This window comes from Archocentrus centrarchus, chromosome 6 (assembly GCF_007364275.1).
Source record: "Archocentrus centrarchus isolate MPI-CPG fArcCen1 chromosome 6, fArcCen1, whole genome shotgun sequence".
NCBI classification, from domain to species: domain Eukaryota; kingdom Metazoa; phylum Chordata; class Actinopteri; order Cichliformes; family Cichlidae; genus Archocentrus; species Archocentrus centrarchus.
The window spans coordinates 5,152,427-5,178,318 of NC_044351.1; the positions used below are offsets into that span (position 1 = coordinate 5,152,427).

Consider the following 25,892-nt stretch of genomic DNA (forward strand, 5'->3'; position numbering starts at 1 on the left):
TAGTAACAGGGACACTCCTGGTTGCAAAAGTATCTGATCAGTGTAGACATAGTATTATAAGTCCACACAAGTGAGAGGTTTGTGTAAGGACTGAAGCTAAAAACAAAGCACAAACACAAAAAGCAAACAGGCAGCTAAATTGGGAAAAGGTTTAGTTGCCTGGAAAATTCAAAGAAAATCTAAAAATATCAAATCAAACTTTCTGGTATTCTTTAATTGAACGTTCTGCACTGTAGCTTTCTCTTTTTTTCTGTATTTGATTCTTGGTGTATTCTATTATTTTAACTGAAACATGTGAGTTAAAGCTCACAATTCCTTCTTCACTCAACATCAAATTTAATGCTATTAGAAATTGTGCTGAGACTGAGTGGCTCTCAGAATATAGTTTGTGTGCTCTCAAAGCGTTTCTTTTTCAGCTACTTCCATATGAGAGCCAATTAAGTTTACTCACTTGCGTCTGTGTTTTTTTCCCTTTTTTTTTTTTTATTTCCTTTTCTGATCTTCTTCCCTTCACAAATCCCTTTCCCTTTCTCTTAACCCGTCTCCACTCACTCCCTGGTTCTCACTTTGACATCTTTTGGGGACCCCTCTTCCTGCTCCACCTTCAGATGCCCTCTCGCTATAGGAATGCGCTGAACATCGTGGTCACCACCCTTTTTGCTGCGGTGGTCCTCTTCACCATCCTACTGGCCTATGTTACAGGTTCATGTCAACCGCAAACATGTACATGATAATAAAAACATATAATGTTCATATTTATTTATTTTTCTTTCTTCGTTATGAAGGCTACCAGTTTATCCACACTGAGCAGCACCACCTGTCCTTTGGCCTATATGGTGCCTTCCTCTCCCTCCACCTTTTTCTTCAGAGCCTCTTCGCCTTCTTGGAGCATCGGCGGATGAGGAGTCCAGCCCAGCCTCAACACCTCCGTCGTTCTGTGGCCCTCTGCATCGCAGCCTACCAAGAGGACCCAGACTACCTGAGGAAGTGCCTGCGCAGCATCTGCCGAATCTCTTTCCCAGGCTTGAAGGTGGTGCTGGTTGTGGATGGAAACAGGCCAGAGGACCACTACATGATGGACATTTTCCAGGAGGTGATGGGCGGGGCAGACCAGGCTGGAAGCATGGTGTGGAAGGGGAACTACCACAGTGATGGGAGTGGAGGGGGAGGTGTCGGAGGTGGGGGAGGGTGTGCAGCGCACATGGAAGAGACAGCACAGGTGTCAAGGATGGTCAGAGGTTGCCGCTATTCTTGCATTATGCAGGAGTGGGGAGGGAAAAGGGAGGTGATGTACACTGCCTTTAAAGCACTGGGGGACAGTGTGGACTACGTGCAGGTAAGGGCTACACACACAGAAATCATTGTCCATTTACACCTGCACTGGCAAAAAAAAAAAAAAAAACCCAACACATTTAGGCTCAAATTTACACATGATCTGTGTAGTCATTCTGACCACTTACTAACTCCAGTAATGTCTGTCTGTTTAACTATGTTTAAAAAAAAGAAAAAGAAAATGATATGGGTCATATGTATTTTTTAAATTAGTTAGTAACTTACCTTAGCTTTAACCCGCTCAAGTATTTTGTTAAATGGAATTCATGGTACTATGCATATGGGAAGACTATATATATATATATATATAATATATATATATATATATATATATATATATATTATATCATGACTGTGATGATGTTGCGTGCAGGTACGATGCTGATGGGTTAATAACAACAACAACAACATCTATAGAGCAAAGTCAAAATGTACAATTAGAGTTTCAGGTTGAATTAACATAACTTAAAGTCCTTCTAGCTGTTCTGTGTGGCAGTACTGAGGTTAATGCTAACATGCTTATATTTAACAGAAATCAATTTTAGCATCTCTATTGATCATGCTAACATTTAATTAATGCTAAATTCATTATAGTACAAGTGCAGTTGAAGCTGTTAGGAATCTCATTTTTGTAGGTCCTAATTTGTCAGCAACAAAAGTAATGCATTACTTTTCCAATTCTGTAAAGTGTGTTGTCAGGAGTAAGTAAAAATAAAGCATCTGTTTATTAGGAAAAAATCTGAATTTAACTAACTACTGACTACTGTATTAGTATAATACATCACTCTAGCTGTGGGTTACTGTGTAAAACCTTTACTATGTAGTTTATTGTTGAAGAACCTACTCTCCATTTTTTAGTCATTTAGTCCCTGCTGAGACGATAATCTAACAGTATTTTGTGTGTAAAACATCACCAGTACATCAACTAAATTATTTTCTTATCCTTCCCAATTCAAGTGCATATTCCTAGCTTCAGTGGTCGCTGAACAAGTATGTTTAGTCACCCAAGAGAGAAATTCAGACTGTACCCACATAACGATCACAGCCGGCTTTGCGTTTCTGCATAACCTGGCATGTTTCTTCTACTGCTTATATATTAAACACTATATTTTAACATATTTAAATAATATTAACACCTAGTAATAAATTAGGAATGAAAAACTGATATGTGTAAATTAAACTTTTTTTGTGGTATTTCGCATTTTTACCCGTGAGTCACCTGAAAAATTCTGGCCACTGTTCATCTGTAGTGAGTGTAGCTGTCCGCTGTTTACCTTGGCTGACAACATGCTGGGTGAGAAATGTCCACATGTATTTATTCTGGAGTAGGCTGAAAAACTGACAGCGATGCTGAGGTGAGTTGTTGAGAATATCCAGAACTTTTCTGTCAGTAAGCACTGCTGTTTTTACTGCCATTAGCTGCTGTTAGCCTCTGTTAGCTGCTGTTAGCCTCTGTTAGCTGCTGTTAGCCAGCATTAGTGAAACTTTCTTTGAAGTAGATCTAACATTGTTGGACTTGGACATTCGGCAAATAAACCTTCAAACAATGTGAGAAAGTAATCCAAATGTAATCTGCTTATCAGAGTGTGATTTTGTATGATTTTTGGGACACTTGAACCTAACATTAGTTCAGAGGTGGGAAGTAACAAAGTACAAATACTTTGTTACTGTACTTAAGTAGATTTTTCAGGTATCTGTACTTTACTTGAGTATTTATTTTTCTGACTACTTTTTACTTTTACTCCCTACATTTTTACACAAATATCTGTACTTTCTACTTCTTACACTTTCAAAACAACCTTGTTACATTAGGTTTAACGTGTCTGAGAGAAGTTTGCATTTCCACACAGTGTGCCCTCAAACATCAAACGATCTGAGCCTAAATGGAGGAATAATAACATATAGGAGACAATCGTACTGGCGTATCCTCCATCATCAGGGCTTGTTGCATACAAAGAGATTAAAGAGGCAAAACCATATAATGTATCATTTATAGTGATATAATCAAGGGTTACAGTGGGCTGGACCGAGTGCCGATGTCCATAAGTTGTGCTCGTGGTACTTCAGTATTTAGTTAGCACTGCAGAAGAGGAGCGAGCATAAAGAGAGTAACGTGTGACAGGTAATTTTAAATGCAACGTTTCTAAATGCCCAGCAAATATCAGCACAAAAAGTGTCTGCAGTTTGTCACAGTGTGTCTGCTAGCTAAAGGAACAGCTGCTGTATTTCCAGGGAGAGCAAAGAATGAGTGATAACTTCACTCAGATGGAGAACGATGTAAGGACAGGAGAGAAAGAAAAGCGCTGCAGCAGCAGATCATCTGATCACAGCCTGCACACCAACATCATTTACTGTAGCTCACAATAGAAAGTGGTGATTCTTCTTCCCATGCAGAGCCACTACAGCTAATCTTAGACTTCCTGCACCTTCCTAATCCCACTGTAACCCCTGAGTATCCTCATTTTTGTGTTTAGGTGTGGAGGCACAGTCACCCTCTACTATGTAGGACACAGAGAACAGAGCTGTGTTCCCTTTCACAGCTTGTGGCCTACATAACAGATTCAAGCTGAGTACATTCATTAGGATTAGAATGTACGTTACAAATGAATACAAATGAATAACGTTTGTATTCTCATGTAATATTATTTTATATTATTACAATATATAATGAGGTTCAGTTAGCTTTACACAAAAATAGCTTGTAGAAACATCCTCCAAAGAGCTAGTTTTACTTTCTTACTTTGAGTACATTTCAGAGCCTGTACTTTTTTACTTTTATGTACTTGAGTAAAGAAGTGTAGTAGTTTTTAAACACAAGTACTTGTACTTCTACGCAAGTACAGAATGTCAATACTTTTGCCACCTCTGCATTAGCTGGCATAACATTAGCTTATAACTGGTTCATGGTCTTTGCCTTACAATATAAAGTATCTTGACTTATTTGCTGTGATTTGGCACTATTTAAATAAAATTGAACAGAATTGGATAACTAGCTGTTGTTGTTTTGCTGGTTCATTAACAGCTGTCCAGAAAAGGAAAGGTCTAATCTGCTGACAAGTAACTGTGACAATATGAGGAATAAATAAGCATGTTTGTGCATGTTTTGTTTTTTTTTGTATGCTAGAGCCCTGACTTCAGTTCAGGTTGCTTGCCAAGAAATTTCAGATATTTATTGACTGCAAGTCCTTCAGCATGACTGAGAAGAGGTTTTAGACCATAAAAGAAAATACAATACATATATGGCAATACATATATTTCTATAACATAAAATCATAAATGTGTTTTATTTTTCACTTAATGATTTTATGTTATAAAGCTATTTTAAAGACTTATTAATCACTTTTAAGGGCAGTTGTGGCCAGACACTGGGTGTCTGTTTTATCTTGTTTTAAGTTTTTGTGCAGTTGAAACAATCACCTGAAAAAAAAAATTTAAGACTATTTTAATGCCAAATGCAAACTAACCATGCAATCCCAAAACTACTTTGAAAGAGTGGATAAAAATTTCATATCTGCATTCCAAACCAGTGGATATCTAGTTCCTCCTTCATAGCCAGCTGTTGCACACCCTCAGTGTCCCAGCTGTGGATCAAAGATCATGTCCACAGCTGAACCAGGTGCGCTGAAATTACAGTTAACCAGCTGGGATGTCTGACAGCAGCCTCTCATTGTTCTCCTGCATTTTAGCGTCAATACCAGTGCCTGTTTGGCAACACCTGGAGTTTAATTTGACTGCTGTTTGTAATTGTCTGAGCCTGTGTTTGACCCTCAGTAGGCCTTACCTTGAATTTTCTGTTTTGTCTTTTTTTCCAGGTGTGTGACTCAGACACAGTTTTAGACCCAGCTTGTACCATAGAAATGCTAAAGATCCTCGAGGAAGATCCAATGGTGGGAGGGGTTGGTGGAGATGTACAGGTAAAACACAATATTGGAAAAAGGAAAACAGAAAAGTCACCTGAAAGTCTCTTGACACTGATTAGAGTTTAATTCTTCACCTTCTGAATCCCACTGTAACCCCTGAGTATACTCATGTTGTGTTTAGGTGTGCAGGCACAGTCGGAGGCACAATACATTTTTTAAAAATGTATTCAAATTAAAGAAATTAGATCTTTCTTTCTTTTTTATGGATTAACATAGCGTTTGCCTTCTTTATTAAGTTGGTTCTCCAGTTTTTATGTATGCAACATGGTTCTCTCAATCTGTTTTTTGGGACTGATCAGTAACCGCAAACTGACTGTTGCTGTTGACAGCTTGTTTTGAAACACTATTGTGTCTTCTAGTGTACTTTAAATAATGGGCACCATTGACATGCCTATAAACAAATCTAAATCCTTCTCAATAATACATTTGACCTTTTACATTGAATACATGTGAAAATAGCAAAACAATGTGATTTGGCAAGCAGGTCTTGGTCAATGTTTTTTTCAACGCAAGATAAGGCTTTGTTAAATAATTCAAAGATACATGACATGACAGACAATCCATCATGTCAGCTTGAAAGGCTCAACACAACTGTGGTTCTCATTCACTGAGAAAAGTTTGGGGCACTTTGACCAAAAACAGAAATCACAGCTAGCTCAACAAGTGCCAGCCGCTAGTTTGTTCCAGACAAACACAATCGCATGAAGCTACAGAAGAAATCTTCTGGTGATGAACCAGAAGATTTCATAGTTGGTTACTTTAGCTTGGTATATATCCTGTTAAGGCATCTACTGTATTGTGGCTCTGTGTCATAGAGCTATATAGAAAAGTTCTGAGCAGTTCAACCAAAGAGCCATAAAGAGTTGCACAAAACAACATATAAAATCTGCTAACTGCCTATAACTTTGCAGAAAGAAAAAATATTTTTTACATGAATTTATTAAATCTCTGCTTGAAGTTAGAAAAAAGTCACCAGTTTTCTCCATTAGGACCAATTAAAACTGTCTACCTTGCATATGCATCTAAGAATGAGAAAGTTACTCATATTCTCCTTACCAAGTTGGCAACCCATGTAGGGATAAGAGTAGGGTTTGGCTTACATCCATATCTTTATATTTAATTTTTGCCTGTTTGAAATACTCAAATATAAAATCTTAACAGGAAAAAAACTACAATGCAAAAATGTAGGACACTTCATTTGTAACTCTTTCTAGCTTCTGAAAATCTTTCTATTTAGTATGTGGCTTAAACAAAACCCAGCCCTAACACTAACCCTAGATGGGTCTTGGGATATATGATTACAGTGTAAACACATAACTTAAGATACAATGAAACCTGAAGATTTTCTTTTCTTTTGTTCTTCAATATTTCTCTTCCAGATCCTCAACAAGTATGACTCATGGATCTCCTTCCTAAGCAGTGTGCGCTACTGGATGGCCTTCAACATTGAGCGCGCATGCCAGTCCTACTTTGGTTGCGTCCAGTGTATCAGCGGTCCTCTGGGGATGTACAGGAACTCCTTGCTACAGCATTTCCTTGAGCCATGGTACCACCAGACCTTCCTAGGCTCCAAATGCAGCTTTGGAGATGACCGCCACCTCACCAATCGAGTGCTCAGCTTTGGATACAAGACGAAATTCACGGCTCGATCACAATGTCAGACTGAGACACCAACCCAGTATCTGCGTTGGCTCAACCAGCAGACTCGATGGAGCAAGTCTTACTTTCGTGAATGGCTCTACAATGCCCTGTGGTTCCATAAGCACAGCCTCTGGATGACTTATGAGTCCATGGTCACTGGCTTCTTCCCATTCTTCTTGGTTGCCACAGTCATCCATCTGTTCTATCGTGGACGACTGTGGAACATCCTGCTCTTCTTACTGACGGTCCAGTTGGTTGGGATGGTTGAAGGCCACATATGCCTGTTTTTTGCGTGGCAGCGTGGTCATGATCTTCATGTCACTTTACTCTCTTCTTTACATGTCCAGTCTGCTCCCTGCCAAAATATTTGCCTTGCTCACTATCAACAAGGCTGGATGGGGCACATCAGGCCGCAGAAAGATTGTGGTCAACTTCATTGGTGCTGTGCCAGTCACAGTGTGGACCATGGTGCTACTCGGAGGTGTGGCATATACGGTGTACTGTGAAACACAGGAACCATTCAGTGAGACCGAGAAAGCCTTGTTGATAGCAGGGACGATACTCTATGCCTGTTACTGGCTTATTCTGGTGGTGCTCTACTTGGCAATCGTAGCCAAACGGTGTAATAAGAAGGAAGAGCAGTATCATCTGTCATATGCAGAGGCCTAAACCAGAGAGAGACTGCTTGTCTGAGTTTCACTGCAGCATGATTCTAGCAAGGTCTCTACTCACCCTGCTAGAGCAATAAGCAGTGAATAAGAAACACACATCCTCATCCACTTGTACGACAAAACTGTGGATCTATTGGAGCAGCACAAATCCAGTTGGGGGGACTTAAGAGATCATACAGCTCTCCCATTTACCCCATGTTTTATGGTGCTTCACAGTGAAAAACCAAGCAGAACTGGTCATAATGTTATGAAGTGTTCATAAATATGCTCAGAAGAACATCAGGTAATTGATGGGTACAGGTGAGCTGTAAAAGTGCCAAACAGACTAGAATTTGTTTTTATATTGACGATATTCTCTCAGATCAATCAGAGCACCTGCTTCGCAAAAGAGAAGGGAGGCTCAGTTGGATTTAGATGTTTAAGTGGATCTGAAGTGATTAGACAGAGACAAAAACAAAATGTAAAGTTATAAAACTGCTAACAAATTCAACTGAACAGTCTATCTGGCATAGAAGAAAGAGAAGATGCCCATTTGTCATGGCTGGTCAACATGGGTGTAAAAATATATTGAGGAGAGAAGTAGGAAGAAAGTCTTGCACCTCTCTGTGAGTTATACACCAAAACACATGCAGACATACTCTATAAACGTCCTAAGATCTGCACAGTTGGTGCATGAACAGGGAAAGCATGAATACACCCATGCATCCATCCATTTTTCTTCCACTGCATACCTGCTAGTGGTGTGAAGTTCAGCAAATTAGCAGTGTGCTCTTAACAAAAATAAGTTTGCAAGATTTTACTATGATGTGCACCAACTGCCACCTTTTGTAATAATTTTCAACATGTTGACATATTGATTGCCCTTTGTCACTGATTCTGTTCATAATTTTTATGGACAGAATTCTAGGCATAGCCAAGTGACGGATGGCTTTCCGCCTTAGTGGTCACAGAATCTCATCTCTGCTCTTTGCAGATGATGTGGTCCTGTTGGCTTATCAGGTGGTGGCCTCCAGCTCACACTGGAGTGATTTCGCAGCCAAGTGTGAAGCAGAAGTTATGAGAATTGGCACCTCCAAGTGTGAGGCCATGGTCTTCAGCTGGAAAAGGGTGGAGTGCCCACTGCCAGTCAGGGATGAGTTGCAGCCCCAACTGCAGTTGTTTAAGTATCTTGGGGTCTGGACCTGGACTGATATGTCAAACCGGTGCTATAATGTTTTTGGTGATTGGTTCTGTGTTTCCCGAACAGAACTGGTGCTCAAAAATTAAACTGGCATACCAGTAGCAATAAGATGTGTAGCTATGAGTGGTCTGGGATCAACATGTATTCTAATATCCTTCAGCAAAGTAACAGCAACAAGAGATTTAGGCAAATGAGGAATCACACAAAACATTGTTAATAAATTATATACGTCATTGAAAGATGTTGCATTATTAAAGTGTTATATTGTTATTAAGTCAGTTTCAATGGCCTTAATACAGCAACTTTTTCCTCAACCACATTAAATATTTTTTTTTCTAAAATAACATCCAGGAAATGAGAACGTTTCAAGCTGATGAAAATTTGCAAATTTATTTTTTGATGTGATATCAGAAAAAGTCCAGAAACAAGAAACTATTAGCTATTTAGTTTTCTCTCTATTCCATTTCTTTCTACTTTCCATGAACTGACCTCAGGCAGCTCATCGTACCTCTGTGCGATAAGGGACGCCGGGCCAGCCTGAGGCATAGGCGACATATGCCGCTGCATAGGTCAGGGGGCCCCCAAGCTCACCTAAATTTTTCATGAAAATTTTTTTTTTTTTTAAAACACCCCAGTGTCCTAAAAGAAAGAAGAAACTATTACAACACTCCAGAATTATACAATGTAGCAATACTAATTTAATGAGTAGACTACTTGACGATTGACTTCATGTGTCAGTGTGCCTTCAGGTAGTTTGGCAGTATTGCACACTGGCAGTGCTCCAGGTGACCTGATGTCTGTCAGTTTACGGTCATTTGTGGATGAGGCTACAAAACAAATGTCACAGAAAGGACCTGTCGCTCTGGAGCAGAGAAGAGGAAACAGAGAAGATTAGAGGAAGAAAAAAAAGGCAAGAAGGCAAAGGTATGGTTCCATGAGTAATTACAATATGTTTAGTTGGTAACCAACTCCAAACGGTTCACTAGCTGGCTAGGTATGGTCTTTATCATGTCGCTAGATCTCTATCACAAAAGCACAACCTGTCAGCCTGTGTCACTGTCCTCAGTGTGTTTCTAGTTATATACATTTTGCTCGGATCTTTTACTGGTGAAGTTAATGATTGAAACAACTGAACTGACTTTAACCACATGGTTCTAAGTATGACTTTATAAACAAGTAGCCAGCATATCGGCGTATGTGTTGTGTGAAAAATGGCAAAATGCTTGAAAAGTTGCTGCTTACATAGCAGATGAATGAATTGGTCCATTCAGTCATAGCACTCCAATTCCCATCTTTACCCCTGTCTCTTTGATAAGCAGAAAAGAGTCGATGATGGACTCCAGCAGAATGGCATTACTGGTTAAGTTATGCCCTTGTCAAATGTGCACATATTCATACCTACATGCTGTAAATGTTCTGGTAACATATAACAGAGATATTTGGAATATTTTTCACCAAGTTTATCTTCCCCGCCTTTTCCTTTATTCTTTCTAGTTTCACATTCAAATTGTGGCCTCTCAGTTTAAAATTCTAATTTTAATGGCTTTCACATTCATTAAATGTCAGTGGCATTTTATTCAGTGTGAATCCAGATAATCAATGTATTTGTGTCAAACCTGGCATTTATTCAATTCTGACATTCCGTCATCTACACTTTGTGGTATTTGTTAGTACTGAAGTGCTGTCTTACACTTGCACATTAAAACTGAAAATGTATGTTCATCATTTATTGACTTATTAAATACAAAGACTGAATGTTGCACATTGAGCACTGTTTTTTTTTTTGTTTTTTTTTTAAGTCTGATCAACCACTAACAATCCAGTGACAGTAAAGAAACACAGATTGAAAAGATAGCTCAGTGGCTCATGGACTGCTCCTCCAGTCGGCATGGCGAAGTATCCTGGGGCAAGATACTGAACCCCAAGTTGCCCCGATGCATCTGCAAGTGTGTGTGAATGTTAGAAAAAGTGCTGGACACCTGAGTGAATGAGTAGTAGGAAGCCCTTTGAGCGCTCAGCTTGAGTAGAAAAGCACTGTATAAGTACCAGTCCACTGATAACATCTTCATGTTCTTGCAAACATATTGTTTCTGTCTAATTAAAAACACTGTTCTTCACCAGACATAGGATGGAAACAATGATTCATTTATTAAATTAAATCTGAGACAAACTGATGCTCTGCATCATTCACTGACAGACTGTCCAAATTTCTGGGGGTAGAAATGTTTCATTGGCACATAAATAGTCACACTGTAGAACAAATTTGAGGTGACCCTTCCCTCTAAAGTGGACAACTGGATTTAAACGATAAAGAAAATCAACAGTATTTATTTATAATGTAGATTCATGACTGCACATAACTGATGTTGCAAACATCATCAGTTATTATTTATGAGGAGTTAACTGAACTGTAAAGAGTGCCTCTGGACATGCTTTATGTGTCCATCTGCTCTGCCACTCTGCCTACAGCATGTGATTAAATGAAATTTTCTTCCACAGACTTTTATTTTGAATTTTGGCTAAAACACCTGGATAGAAACCCAGGTAGTGAGGCACACCCATTGATGTCTGATTTTGGTTACTAAAAACTGCCTTCAACAACAGGATCACAAAGTCTGACAATCTAAACATTTCTTCGAGTAGCAGTCCTGCTACACCTTCTTGGGTACATTTGTGATGATAGGTTTGGGCCGTATCTTAAAAATCAGTTTCCATTTGATGAGTGCAGACACAGAGTAAAAGGTGGAAGCAGAGCCTTGTTGATCAGTATCCATTGCTTCCTCTATAACAACATCTGTACTGTTGGGACTGTCCTGTGAATGGCCCGATTGCTTGGTGAGAACAGCAAAGGGTTTCTCCAGTTTGACTTGCTTCCCGTAGAGAATGTGATGTCCCACAATCAGCACTGGCACCCCCTGGTGGATGGAAGAAAAAAGCTAATAAGTGGCACTGTATCTCCAAGCTTTCCTCTAGCTTATACAGATGACCATTTACAAGAGCAACGGAAGTCCTAACTTTTTTTTTTTTTTTTTGGATCTACCAAGTTGCTTATTTATTGGCACCACGGGATATCATAAGAACAGATACTTTAGTACCAACTTGATGGCAGTCCTGTGCAGCTGCAGCAATAGGCCAACTGAGACAAGTGTAAGAAAATATCCAATATTTCTAGACCCTACAACATCAATACTGAATATACTGAGTATACTGAATACTGAATTCACATAAAGAGTGTGTGTATAGAGTACTAGAGAAAAACCAAGGGCTGTGATGTTTTCCCCTCATGCTATGAAAAGACTTCATCCCTGTGACTTTCACAGAAGCTGGATAAGCAGTTTGAGATCCACCAGTTAAGAAGTTCTAATCATAGACAGTAAATGCCTTTTATTTTATTTTATTTATAAGTTGACCCCGCTGAGCCCAAGTACCATGGATTTTTTTTAATCGTTAAGTGCTACAACCTTTAATAGATTTGTTAAGCTGACAAATCTTATTAGCCTGTTACTGTTAAATATAAAACCTCAGTTGCCATAAATAAATAGGTTAACCATGATTCAGTGCTCTCTGGCTGCTATGACCTTGTCTTCATGCTGGGAATGGGAAATAAACTTGCCCGCATCTCATTTTCTCTTACTATCTATGTTTGCACAGATGTGATTGATTCATTTAATTCCATTACACAGATGTTTTGGACATAACATCATTGCAACATTCTGTTGATAGCTTTAGTTCATTTTGGAAGGCTGTAAACTATTTGATTTTTTAAAGGCTGGCTTTAATTAATCTTTGGATTATCTGAAACTTGCATTCAGATGGTGCAATTTCAAGTCAAAACAAATGAAAACAGAAAACTTCAGAAAACACAATGACATTTTTAAAAAAATCATATTAAGGAGAACATTGGGAAAATCATTTTGCTTTTTTTTGTTGTTGTGTTTTTGGTTTGCATTTTCCAAAATTACCTTACTTGTGTTTGCCACTATTATGAGACTGGTATTAAAGTTTTGCTTTTAGTCTGGGGATTAACTTATCTAGCCACTGAATATGAGTCTGATTCTGGTTCCTGGTCTGCCTCCAAATTCCCAGAGTTCATCCAAATGAGGTGACAGAGATTTTAGTGTTGATCTGCATTTTGTACCAATATTGCCCTGTTTTATAAATAAACTTGCTTTATTACTACCTAAAGTACTTTGAATTGCTTCTATGTGAGGTTATGCTGTTCACATAAATGTTGCTTTATTTAAGAACACCACTACCATTATTTCTGTCCTTTATTTAGTATACAAATTAAGGGAATGGTAAAGAGTTTAGGCTGAATTTTTATCAAACATACAAATGATCTCTTTCTGGGGTTTTCAGTGTGTCATGTACCTCTTTGGTGTACAGCAGGTCTCCCATCACATTTCCTGCCAGACCAGAGTTGTGTCTGGACACCATCTCCCCCTGTAACTCCACCACCAGCCACTCTGGAGGACTGCTGCCATCCACGCTGCCTCTGCAGTAGCAGATACACATAAACATCCAATAAAGCAGGGTACTGATCATACTTAGCCTGCTTTGTTCAAAAGAGCACAAATGATGCACTTAGTAGGGCTGCAGTTAGGAATTATTTTAGTAATAAAGTATTCTATTGTTTATTCCATTGATCAATTGAGTAATCTAATAAATACCTTTGTTTTATTAATGAGCAATAATAAATATTCAAAAGAGAATGGTCTTTTAAAATGAACTTCTCATTGGTTTCCTTACATACAACATCTGTCAAAAAAACTAAAGATTTTCATTGTATCTACGTGCCATAATAAATCATATTTTTTAAAGAAAACATTTTCTTAAATGCAAAAATAAATAATCACAAGCACAGTATTGCCAAATACATACAACCTAAACTAAGTAATATAATAAAATAACCTTTACTCTGTCCTCTTGGAAGGCTTTCTTGCATCAGTTGAGCTCTGACAGTATTGTATCTCCTGGATGAGGTAGATTTGGTGTGAGTTCAAGTGTATGTGTTTGTGTGTCTGCATATTTAAGTGTGCTAAGGAAGAAATGTGTGGTTTTAAGCCTTTAAAAGGAGCATGTGGTGGCTGCAATGAAGAAAAGCGAGCACTGTTTGCAGAACTGAGGTTTGTCCTGTGATTTGATGCAACATTTCTGCTGCAGAAAACAGATGTAATGGTGTAAATATTAATAACTATTCACTGTCCAACCCAACAGTCCCAGGTCAGTAGCTCAGAGTTTTACTGACCCTTGTATATTCTTACTGGCCTGGGGAGAAAAAAAATCTTTTATTTTTATATTTTTAAAAATTAACAGTCCTGGATATTAGAAAATTGCACTCGTACATTACTGTATACAGCGCACCTTGCAGCAACCTTTATGAACAGTAACACCCCCCCCCCCAGCAATCAGCCAATCATGCTGAATGAGTATGCGAGCATACATCCCTAGAGGGGGGTTAAAGATTTGGCCATGTGCTCCGGTGAAGTAGCATGTTTTGTAGGGTGATGCATGATTGGCCGCTTGGGAAGTATTCAGGACCAGACAATCTGACAACGGTGATCACAATAATAGTTCCATTTAAATTACAATTTAAAATGGATCCTGTGGATAAGCAGGCAAGACCATCCAAGCTGTCACAGGGCGAGAGGCAGGGTACACCCTGTACAGGCTGCCAGCCTGTCGCAGGGCCAACGCAGAGAGACAGACAACATCCACACTCACATTCACACCTATGGGCAAAGAATCACCAATTAACCTAACCCCAGTAACTGCATGTCTTTGAACTGTGGGAAGAAACCAGAGTACCTGGAGAAAATACACTTGCACTTTAATAGTTCACCATATCAAGATGATGTACAGTGATCAACTTCTGGAGGTCAAGGTCATAGTTTTCTTTTTCCATGACCACTTCATATCTAAGAAATGGTTTGAAGGATTTTGATGAAACTACTTTAAGCAGAGATCAACTCCAGGAGGTCAAGGTCACATAATTATTAAATCTTTGTTTTTCTTGTTACAATGAACAGGGTTAATACAGTGCAATGGGCATTTATTGCCCCGCTATGCAGTGCTCTTGTTTTGTAATTGAGTTATTTGAGTTACTCAATGAATCACTGCAACCCCAGCAGTTTGTTTTTATTAATATATGAAATATTAGATTGCAAGTTGTCTTTCAAGAGCAATACAGCATCCTTTCAAGATTGTATTGAAAAATGGTACTGCTAGTTGGGGTGGACAGCTATGCAAAAAAGTTTATGGTAAAATGTCATCACCTTCTAGTAAACATTGTCATTACATCTTGTAAGTTTTTCTCTTTTTTTTTTAATCCAAAGTACCTTTAAATACTGCAGGTTAAAATGTAAACTCCATTCGCACAGTTAACTTTAACATGTACACTGCCAACAGGGGTAAAAGATGATATACAAGATACAATTTAATACCGTAAGCTACCATTTACTTCTGATGGTATTGACTCAGATATATTAAATAAACGTTAGATTTGAAAATTGATTCCCCTCATTTTTTCGAAAACCTATTTCACCAAAACAAACTGCTTTGTGTTTTCAGTTTATGAGCTGTCTTAATCCTGACGTCTTCGCTTACAGTTCTTTTAAAAGGCGCTACAGAGACATTTCAGTGATTGACATGAACCTGCCTTCAGTATTTCCGCAATGAATACAAGTTTACTACCAAGTAATGGAAAAATAAAATCACTCTTACCTTACAACTATTTGAACCATCCTCCCGTCAATAACGGAGATGTGGATTAACAAAAACACTAATTAATTTGCTATCGATGCAGCAGGTATGACCACGAACCCGCACCGTTGTATTCACTCCGTTTGTATTCCGGCGGTAGTTCCCGCCCGCTTTGCGTGTTCTCAGCGTGATGACGTATTTCCAGTTATCTTCGCTATTTACTACCGGTGTAAAGGTCATCAACGTGGGTCCTGGTGCTGTAAAGTGTGTTTGTGTTGGTGTGGAAGATATCTTGGTGACAACGAAGAAGAACAGCGGGTAAATTATGTTTTATAGTGATCATTAATGCAAGTGGATTACACAGAGCGTTTTGTGATGAACTGTAAGGTGTTTTAGTTTGCTAACGGATGGGGATCCGCAGTTCGTGCTTCGTAGCACACATTCAGGCATCAGCGAACAGTTGGGTTTTCAAGTAAATGTTTGTAAAGTAAAGATCTTTAATGAAAACGGGACTTCCTTAAAATTCTGACCGGTATTCCGAATACATTTCTCTAATCCTGATTTTTCTGATATCTGGTTGTTAAAAATATTCAGTGCTGTAAATGATAAGAAATATTTTAATCTCGTTTACCCATTATGTACCTGAAACAAAATAAAGATGGCAGACCGGTGTTACATTTTAACTAGTTTTCACGTTAACTGGTTGTCAACTTTTCAATTCGTCATAATAAAATCCAGATGTTTCCAGTCGCAGATTCGTTACATTTATGAAAATTCTAGAAGTGAAAATCGAAGTTTTAGAAGACGCGTGTTGCGAATTTCATTAAGAATAAATTTTGACAATATAAATCGTCAGTAAGATATTTTAAATAAATAAATAAAAGTAATAAAGTAGCCAAAAACAGGATTCTAACCGTTGGTCAACTGGCAACTAAAGTAGCCTGCAAAATGCACTCCCCACATGGCGAGCCACAAGCACGACCTTAAGATGACAACTAAAAAGGTATTCATTGTCATTTTGTATCGAGAGTCACTGTCGTGATTAGTCGTGGAGTCTTTGAAACGTTGAGCACATACAGGCCATTAAATGCTTCTGTAAACAGCAGTTAAACGGGAAAGAAAAAGAATGAGAAACTGTGTAAGTTACAATAAGGTCCGCTACACTTGCTCTGCAGCTTTTTTTTAAGACACTGATCAACTGCAAGTGCTCTAAAATATCACTGCATGTGTGGTTATACACTCCCCTCCCAAATTATTGGAACAGTGAGGCCAGTCCCTTTATTTTTGCTGTAGACAGAAAACACTTGGGTTTAATATTAAAAAAAAAATCAATGAGGCAAAACAATTTAAAAAATCAACATCTCAGCTTTAATTTCCAGGGATTTATCTGATAAACAGTTCAGAAGATAGTGCCTTTTGTCTGAACCCACTTTTTCTTGTGAGGAAAAAATATTGGAACATGATTACATTGATTACTCAAACAGTAAAAACTGCTGAATGTCTGTGTTCAGTTTCAGATTTTGGTGATCTGTGAAGGCTGTGCATTTGTAGTTAGAGGAGTAACCAATAGATCTTTTGTCTCATAGTCATTTTTTAGATAAGAAAACTCTTCTTTTCGGTGGATAATTACAACAAAATAATTGATACGTCCAGCATAAAAACTGTGATATTTTGCTAAATATAATAAATGTGAATCCAGTGTGTATTTTTATGAAACTATATCAGCAGAGTCCTTGTAACCTCTCTGCTTGACTTGTCTGGGGCCAAGTCAAGCAGAGGCCTTGTATGTGACTCCAAACACAACAATGGATGAGATAGAGGCAAGATAAAGGTAGCTAATGCCAGTTTACTATCAACTCAGGTCACCATCTCAGATTTGAGTGAAAATTATTTTGAAAGTACCTCTATGTGTATAATGAACACATGCAAAATTATAGGCCTCAGCTCCAAAGGGTTTCTGAGATATGGCCCTCCAAACATTGGGTGCCGTGCCCTATATTTGACCTTGTGAATCATGATTTTCAATTTTCTAATATTTCAACAGACAATATCTTCCACATGAATTATCTGCTTAGCCTGAAAATTGGTGTCCTGTGTAATACTGGCCCACACTTTCAGAATCTGGCATCATAAATGTTGTATCTTCTCTCTCGAGTTATTAACCTCTTAAAAACCAATATTTTTCAGGCAAAAATACAAAATTCAGATTTCAAAGTCCTCCCAAGATGCCAGGATCTCTCTCAGAGAACACTTAATGCTATATTCCTATTATTTCAGGACGGGTGTGTGTGTGTTTGGGGAACCCTTTTCACCCGGAACCCTTTTCTGAGTCCCTTAATTCCAATTTTATGCTTTCTGCAGAGCTAATCTTCCCCAAACACACACATTATTTGGCTTTTTGGTTTTTGGTTGAGTTCACATGGAATGACCATAATGCATAAGTCCCCTGTACAATGTTTTAATGGATGAAGGTTATAATTGTTAAATATAAAAAAATGTATGCTGTCTGCACATTTCAGGCGGCTCTCTTGTTGCAAAACTACCGCTGCAAACTGTCGGTCTGGGCATTCAACCGAGCCTCCCGGTGCTTTTTGGACACCTTGAACAGATCGCCAATCTGTCGCAGGCCTTAGACATAGAGACAGACAACCATTCGCAGACACTTTCTCACCTATGGGCAATTCAGAATCCCCAATTAACCTAACCCTACTGAGGCCCAGTTTACACAAGAAGGTTTTCAGGTGAAAATGGTAAAGTTTGGATGCGTTTCGGCCGCCCATTTACACGAGAACGGTGTTGTAAGTCCCTAAAATTGATACTTGTTGAAAACGGGCTCCAGAGTGGAACATTTTCGAAATGCTCCGGTCTCTGTTTCTGTTTAAATGGCAAAAATGCTACTTTTTGAAAATGAAGGTTACCGGCATATGTGCACTGTGGTTGTGACTTGTATAACCACACCACTAACTTGTGGTTTTCAATGTCTTGAGTTTCTGTGTGAACGTAAATCAGTTTTAAAACTGCTTATATTTTTATTTTCTAGTCAACAATGGGTGAGTTTAAAGTGCACCGGGTCCGCTTCTTTGACTACATGCCCAGCGCTATCCGGGCTATGGCGTTCAACAGCTGCACCGAGAGACTGGCTGTGGCCCGATCTGATGGCACAGTAGAGATCTTCAACTTCACTGACAATTACTTCCAAGAAAAGGTAACCACTCAGAGGAGGTCCAGACTGCATGGTCCAAAATAGTTTTGGAAATGGCTGGATTATGGTTGTAAAATTAATTGTTGGGAACCCTACCCTACTTGCCCATAGTACATATGTCAGTGTCCCTGACTCACCAAGACGCTCTGAAACCAGCAAGTGTTTCAGAGCTGGTGGTATTTTCAAGCATCCGCTGATATGTGCAAATGTGAGTAATTGCTAACTTCTTATAAGAAGCAAATTTTGCCAGTCAGCAGATTCATGAAACACCTCCAGGTTCTTATTTGGCCAGTTAGCCCTCTGGAGTCTAGAGTATAATGGGCAGGTTTCGACTTGGCCTATAAACGCAGTTAAACACTCTGGGGATCTATGGCATAATTGGCCATTTTTGACTACTTTTGATTTTACCTTGGTTGGTACCGTTTCTTTAAGCACAACCTCGTGTGTGACTTTACAGTTATTTTTTCATTTTGACATTCTGTATTAACACATGGGACCTAAAATAACAAAAACATAAAATCGGAGTAGAAAAAAAGTTATATATATTTTTTACATGTTATTAAACATGTTTAATAACTATTTTTACAACTTAAAATATGAATAACAATACAAACAACTATTTACAGAACAATCAGGTGTCACAATAAGATGTCACACAAATTATTTGTGCCACTCCAGAAAACAGTTCCTGTCCACCACAGATAGAAGGGCAAAACTTGCCCGTGATGTGGTCTGTCTTTAACCACTTGTTCCTCAGCAACCAAGTGTGACATGTTGCCGTATAATTTTCTGATTGGTTGATGTGGTAATTTTTCCACCAATAGGAAAGGGGATGTCATGAATTTTTTTTGGAGTTTTTTTTTTTTGTTTTGTTTTTTTATTTGCAACACATCCTGCTAGGGAAGAGCCTGTTCTGCCATTTTTTTCCTGCACAAAACACACACCAAACATGAGGATGATGTACAGAAAAAAGCATGGCCTAAGTTACTGTTCATAACTCTGGTTTTACTTGGCCTATCAAAACAATTTTAGAACTGGTGCGTAGTGTCAAGTCTGCACTTTGAACTCATGTTGAAATGGAGACTCAGCAAGGCAGTGTCCTGCTGCTGCATCATCTTAAATCATCAATGTCATTTGGAAGCACGTCCGTTGACTTCAGAGGGTTAAAAACTGGTACATAGTTTTATGTATGCACTTTCAACAGAAGTTGAAACAGAGACTCAACCAGGCAGCGTACTGCTGCTACGTCATCTTATATCGGCAATGTGAGTAAAAGGTATGCCAGGTACCAAGGCTGAGATGGTTTATATTTCCACGTTTTACAAAACCACTAAATCACTAAATGGAGTGTTGCAAAAGTAGACTTGAAGGAACCAACTTCCACATTCATTTTGATTTTCTCAGGTGATCCCAGGACAGGACGGCAGAACTGTTGAGGCTCTGTGTTGGGTGGGCCAACGACTGTTCAGTGCTGGTTTGAATGGAGAAATCACAGAGTATCACCTGGAGAACCTGAGGCCCCGGTATGCTGTAGAGGCATATGGAGGACCAATATGGACCATCACTAGCAACAGCCAGGGGACACAGCTGGCAGTGAGTCTTTCCTGAGTCAGAATCATCAGTAAGTCTCATTGAGACTCTGTGATTTCAAGAAATGTTTTCTGTGTCAGGTTGGTTGTGAGGATGGGACCGTGAAGATATTTGCAATACTGGAGGAGAGGATTCAGTTTCAAAGAAACCTCAACAGACAGAAAGGTAAGAGGACAAACCTGTTCACAGATCTTTTTACTTTAAAGAGGGCTAACTATAAATTCCTGCTTTTAAAATGGCTAAAAACTTTAGAAAATTACCTAGAGAACTTTATGTCCAAAGCATCTATGTGTTGTGTTGAAGAGTTTTCAACTGAACTTAAAATGGTATTGGGCTTGATGTAACGTTAAGAAAACTGTCCTCGTGAATTGGAAATCAAAAAAATATTTATCTGTTGCTCCATCCATCCATTTCCTTCCTCTTATCTGGGGCCGGGTCATGGGAGCAGCCTAAGCAGAGAAACCCAGCCACCTCCTCCAGCTTATTGAGGGGAACACCAGGGCATTCCCAGGCCAGCTAAGAGATATAATCTCTCCAGTGTGTTCTGGGTTTACCCTGTTGCCTTCTCCCAGTTGGACATTCCCAGAACACCTCATGCAAGAGGCACCCAGGGGGCATGACAGAAATATTTGGAATCTTGGCATCATTCTGAGCAGTCATCTCAGTTTTGATGATCAAACCAATAATGTTACCAGAACTGCTTTCTGCCACTTAAAAATATATCTAAGGTTAGAAAATTCCTATCTGAAACTGAAATTGGTGCATGTATGAAGCAGGTTATTTGATTATCCAAATCATTAGTAGGACGACTAGTAGGACTTTTATTTTATTATCCCACTACTGAGATCACTCCATTGGCTCCCAGTGCAACATAGAATTACCTTTTAAAATACTTTAATTAGTTCACAAACCTCTCAATGGTTTGGCCCCCCAATACATCTCTGACTTGCTCAGTGTCTACAACCCTCAGGTCATCAGCTGCAGATCTTGTAAATGTTCCTCCAATTAAATCGAAGTGTGCTGAAGGTGCTTTCAGTTTTTGTGGTTCTGTTCTTTGGAATAAGTTAGCTGCTAACCTGAGCTTAAAAATACAACTGTGCATACATTTGAAAACAAATCTTTTTATTCACACAAGACTACATTCAATAGTTTTTTTGTTTTGCTTTTCTTTATCATATTTTGCTGTTTTCACTCCCTTAAGGTATTGTAAACGTACACAGGTTTTTGTGTTTGTTCCGTGTTTAGCACATTGAGTTTCCACACAGTTTTGATGTAGCAGTTGCTGACCCATTGTGTTCATCCTTTTTTTTGTTTGTTTTTCTTCAGTAATGATTTTATCCCACGTATTTTGTGTTAATAATCACTGGTTACCAGAATCATAACTTCAGTTGTATCTGACTTTCTAGGCCGCATCATATCTTTGGGCTGGCATCCCTCTGGTGCGCAGATTGCTGCTGGAATGACTGACATGATTGCAGTCTTTGATGCAGAGACAGGTATCTTCTCTCTGCTGTGCTTTGCGCAGTTAACACACGACACCTACACACCCCAAAAGAGTCTGTTTATTCTGTTCTTTAATGATGCAATTCTGGTGCTTCTGTTTTCATTTGGTTCCTGACTACAGGCCACACCACACACAGACTGCTGGTGGAGAGGGGTGTGGGAGCATCTAAGAATAAAGAAGTGGTGGTTTGGAGCATTGGTTTTCTGTCCAACCACACCATCATCAGCGGTGATTCTGCAGGAAAGGTCCAGATCTGGGATGGACTCACAGGAACTCTGGTCAGGAGTTACCTGGTCACCAGGTGGGATGTTCTGGTTCTGTCTGTTTCACAGGTGAGATAATACACAAACTCCACACTAAAGCCAGGTTTGCGTCCACACTCCTGCAGAATCACTGATGATTCTAAATACTTCACAGGATGAGAGCAGTGTCATTGCTGGGACATCCGAGGGCACCGTCATCCAGTTCCAGTTCATCTCCTCCACTGTGGACCAGCACGAGAAAGAGTGGGTCCGAACAAGGACCTTTAGAAACCATTCGCATGATGTGCGGGCACTTATTCACACAGGCACCGCAGTGGTTTCTGGAGGTCAGTCTTAAATCTGCTGTATTAGTTTTCTACAGATGAGGATAGACTAGTTAGCCTAACTATGAAAATTTCATATTTTAAAGCATTTCACAAGTCTTGTTAAACAGCAAGAAATTTTGTCGACTATTTTGGTAATCGAGTATTCTATTGATTATTTAATAGAGTAATCAGATAAGAAATGCTTCTGTCTTATTATCAGTTCATCTGCATATTTTAACTTCCGTGGATTTACTGCACATTTTCCTCTGTGTGAAACAAACAGCGGTGATGGAGCAGCTACAAAGTTCGCTTTTCGTCACTTTGACACTTGCTGATCAGGTGGTTGATGAAGGGCTCCTCCAGCTGTTTCCCAGTAAAGGTTTTAATGGTGGTTACAGGAACAAGCACTGCTGCTTTGGATGCTAGAAACATGTTTCCCTTCACTCCACCTGAGCTCGAGGTCTTTGCACTTGCTGCGCCTGTGCGGACAGATTGCACATAAAACAGCTGCTGCTGTTGTGTTATCGGTGTTTTTGTTGAAAAACTGGGGGCTGCATGAGTTTACTGTTGCAGTGCTTTGCATTCAGACGTGCCCTCCTAAATATGTTTCTATTGCAGGTCTGTTTTTAGTCTGGAGAATAATCTGATCTGGAGAAGGAGCTGGAGAAGCTCAGATGTGAAGGTGAAAATGAAAAGATGATGTTTTGACATTTTCCTTCAGGTATGGATACCCAGTTGGTGGTGCGCCCACTGCTGGATAAGGTGGAAAGGAACACTCAGGAGTCAGCACTGCGCAAAATAGCTTTCCCACATGTGAGTACACAATGAGTAGAAGAAAACCTCCGATAAGTCATTAGAGCTACGGGAGGTATTTGAATTGAACTAACATGTTATCCATAAAATACAGACAGATTAAGCTAATTGACAAATAATTCCAAAGCGTTTTAAAACTGTTTCATATAATTTACTAAAACTGCTGTAGTTCATGTTCATATTACAATGTGCTGTGACCTCTTTCTGTCTTCATGTAGAGGAGCCTAGTTGGTTGTGCAAAGAAAGCTGGACTCCTCCTCTTCCAGTTCCCTGGTCACTTAGAGCTCTGGAAACTTGGAGAAAGTGAAGGACATGGTGAGCGTCACACACTTGCATAGAAAAGGGTTGCAGGGGTGGGCTGGAGCCTATCCCAGCTGTCATAGGGCGAGAGGCAGGGTACACCCTGCACAGGTTGCCAGCCTGTCACAGGGTTAACACGGAGACAGGGTTCACACTTATATTCACACCTAGTTAGTTCACAGTTAACCTAACCCTATTAACGGCATGTCTTTGGACTGTGGGAGGAAACCACAGCCCAAAACAGTTTTTTCTTTGTGTGCAACACAAATTAAAAGTGTACTTTGAAGGTTAATTTTGTGTGCAGATATAACAGTTGTGATGCTGATTTTATTTGATAGTGCTAATTGTAGTAATTCCACCGCATATTAACAGGAAAACCTGGCGACTGTCTACCTGTGAAGAGGAAACCAGAGAAGCTGATCGAGCTGAAGCGGAAGGTTTGTGTTGGTATTTTCTGTGTATCTGAGGTTTCTCTGAGGAAGCTTTGTCTGCTGTAACAGTCTGTGTTAAAAATTGACTCCACAGAGTCAGCTAAACTGAGTTGAAGTGGTAAACTGTTCCAGAGTGTTGGCGCCACTGCTTGAAAAGCTTTGTCCCCTCCTAATCTTCAGTCTTGTTCGAGGGAGAACTAAAAGCGAGAAGCAATGTTTAACAAGTAGTTGAGCTTTAGTCTGTGGCTTGTCCATTTAGTGCTCTGTATATAAGTGTTAGAATTTAAAATGAATTCTAAAACCAACTGGGAGCCAGTGTAAAGAGAATAAAATAGGGGTAATGTGTGCTCACTTGCTAGATGTGTTAGGAGTCTAGCTGGAGCATTTTGTATTGCTTGGAGATGTGACAGAGATTATTTGTCTAAGCTGGTAAAAAGGACATTACAATAATGTAGGCACGATGACACAAATGCATGAACGGTATTCTCCAGTTCAGAGGAGCTAAATGGACTAGTTCTTAGCTCTGAAGAAATGTTAAAAATGTTCTTTAAACGAAAGAAACGGAGACATGTGACAGATTTTATATGTGAATCAAAGCCCAGAGAGGAATCAAATACACCAAGGTTACAAACACTGGTATTCACAGGTGAGCAAAAGGAAGCAATCACCTGACTGATTCTTGAATGCATATCAGGAGGAGCTATAATCATGGCATCTGGTCTTGTTGAAGTTTAAAACAAGGACTCCAGAAACAGATTAATGGACGGATGTAAAAGGAGAATGACAGTGGACCCAGGATTGAACCTTGTGGAACACCACAGGTTAGAGAAGCGGTCTAGGAGGAGAACTCACTTCGTCCTAACAGAGAATGTCCTTTCAGATAAATAGGAGGAAAACCAGTCTAACACTGAGCCAGAGATACCAGCCAAAACCATAAGCGTATTAAGTAAAATATTATGATCAACAGTGTCAAAGGCAGCTGAGATCAAGAAATATGAGTACAGAACAATGCCATTATTATAGACTCAGTGGAGTGCTGTTTTTGAAAACCTGATTGAAAAGGGTCAGAAATCTGTAATGTGCATAATAAAGAGATGAATGGAGTTTTGACAACTTTTTTCTGATAATTTGCTAATAAATGGTCATTTTGAAATCAGCTTGTAATTGCTGGAAGAACTGGCATCAAGATTTTTAAAGTAAAGGAATTACCTCAGCAAGCTTAAATAGGACAGAACACAACCTGCAGTGAACTGTTAATAATAGACAGCAATAAAGGACCAATGCTCATGAGAGACCCAAACAGGACAGAGGGAGGTAAGCTCTCTGAGGATGATGAGTTTCAGCTTATCTATTATGCTAGTTTAAGTCATTTAATGCAATGAAGATGACTCATTTTGTAAGGAGCAACCTGATCCATAATACCAAAGCAATGTTTATTAAGAGTTTACAAGGAGCTCAACATTATCATCAGAAGTGGCTGAAAAATTAAAATGAGAATAAAACTTAACAGAGTCATCAATAAAGCGCCTGCACTTAATACAAACTTCAGAAAAAGACTATGACGTAAAAGGGGACTTTAAAGAGCAAGATGAAAGCAACTTTGTTTATGCAAATGCACCATAACTGAGGACCAAGTCCAAAGTATGTCCTACAATGAGTAGGCCCAGATGCTTGTTGATCAAAGTTAAGAGTCCAAAATTCTTAGCAGTACTGTCAGATGAATCATCAACAAGAGTGTTGGAGGTCCCCAACAATGAAGGGCCTGTCCAGTTTATTAGTAGAAGAAAAAAAAGTCTGTGAGAAAAGATATAGTGGTATTAAAATACTGTACAAAGGCTGATCTTGTTCAATTTTTGTCATAAGCAACTCAAAAAGAGCTTTAGAGCTGGCAGAGATCGTGGCATATAAATGTCTATTTAAAGGCCAGAAATTTGATGTGCACAAAAAAAATGAACAGTCTCCAAGACAAAGTTGTGAAAGACTTGATTCTCACGCTGCCACATCAGGCATGAACATAAAATCCAGCTTCTCACTACAA

General features: G+C 39.2%; 3 protein-coding genes across 3 annotated transcripts in view; 2 read left to right on the forward strand and 1 right to left on the reverse strand.

Annotated features, from left to right (window-relative positions):
* Positions 1 to 608: 608 nt before the first annotated feature.
* On the forward strand, positions 609 to 7,633 carry LOC115781333 (hyaluronan synthase 3). The gene is given in 5 exon segments (XM_030730963.1): positions 609 to 702; positions 786 to 1,336; positions 5,145 to 5,246; positions 6,632 to 7,159; positions 7,161 to 7,633. Coding segments are annotated over 5 exon segments (1,677 nt in total). The 3' UTR covers positions 7,563 to 7,633.
* The window catches only part of utp4 (UTP4 small subunit processome component), a 39,128-nt gene continuing 15,245 nt past the window's right edge, over positions 2,010 to 25,892 (forward strand). Inside the window, exons 1-11 of the mRNA XM_030730962.1 lie at positions 2,010 to 2,026; positions 15,712 to 15,764; positions 18,487 to 18,651; positions 20,053 to 20,241; positions 20,319 to 20,403; positions 21,645 to 21,734; positions 21,863 to 22,074; positions 22,160 to 22,331; positions 23,032 to 23,123; positions 23,342 to 23,438; positions 23,796 to 23,860. Of these exons, the coding sequence (XP_030586822.1) occupies positions 18,493 to 18,651; positions 20,053 to 20,241; positions 20,319 to 20,403; positions 21,645 to 21,734; positions 21,863 to 22,074; positions 22,160 to 22,331; positions 23,032 to 23,123; positions 23,342 to 23,438; positions 23,796 to 23,860 (1,161 nt within the window). The 5' untranslated portion in view covers positions 2,010 to 2,026; positions 15,712 to 15,764; positions 18,487 to 18,492. The remainder of the gene's footprint in view (positions 2,027 to 15,711; positions 15,765 to 18,486; positions 18,652 to 20,052; positions 20,242 to 20,318; positions 20,404 to 21,644; positions 21,735 to 21,862; positions 22,075 to 22,159; positions 22,332 to 23,031; positions 23,124 to 23,341; positions 23,439 to 23,795; positions 23,861 to 25,892) is intronic.
* On the reverse strand, positions 10,880 to 15,610 carry LOC115781334 (chromosome transmission fidelity protein 8 homolog). Its single transcript, XM_030730964.1, has 3 exons — positions 15,468 to 15,610; positions 13,116 to 13,239; positions 10,880 to 11,659 (listed from the first exon to the last, which is right to left on the reverse strand). The coding sequence occupies exons 1-3, from the start codon at positions 15,485 to 15,487 to the stop codon at positions 11,396 to 11,398; spliced, it is 408 nt and encodes a 135-aa protein (XP_030586824.1). The 5' UTR covers positions 15,488 to 15,610; the 3' UTR covers positions 10,880 to 11,395.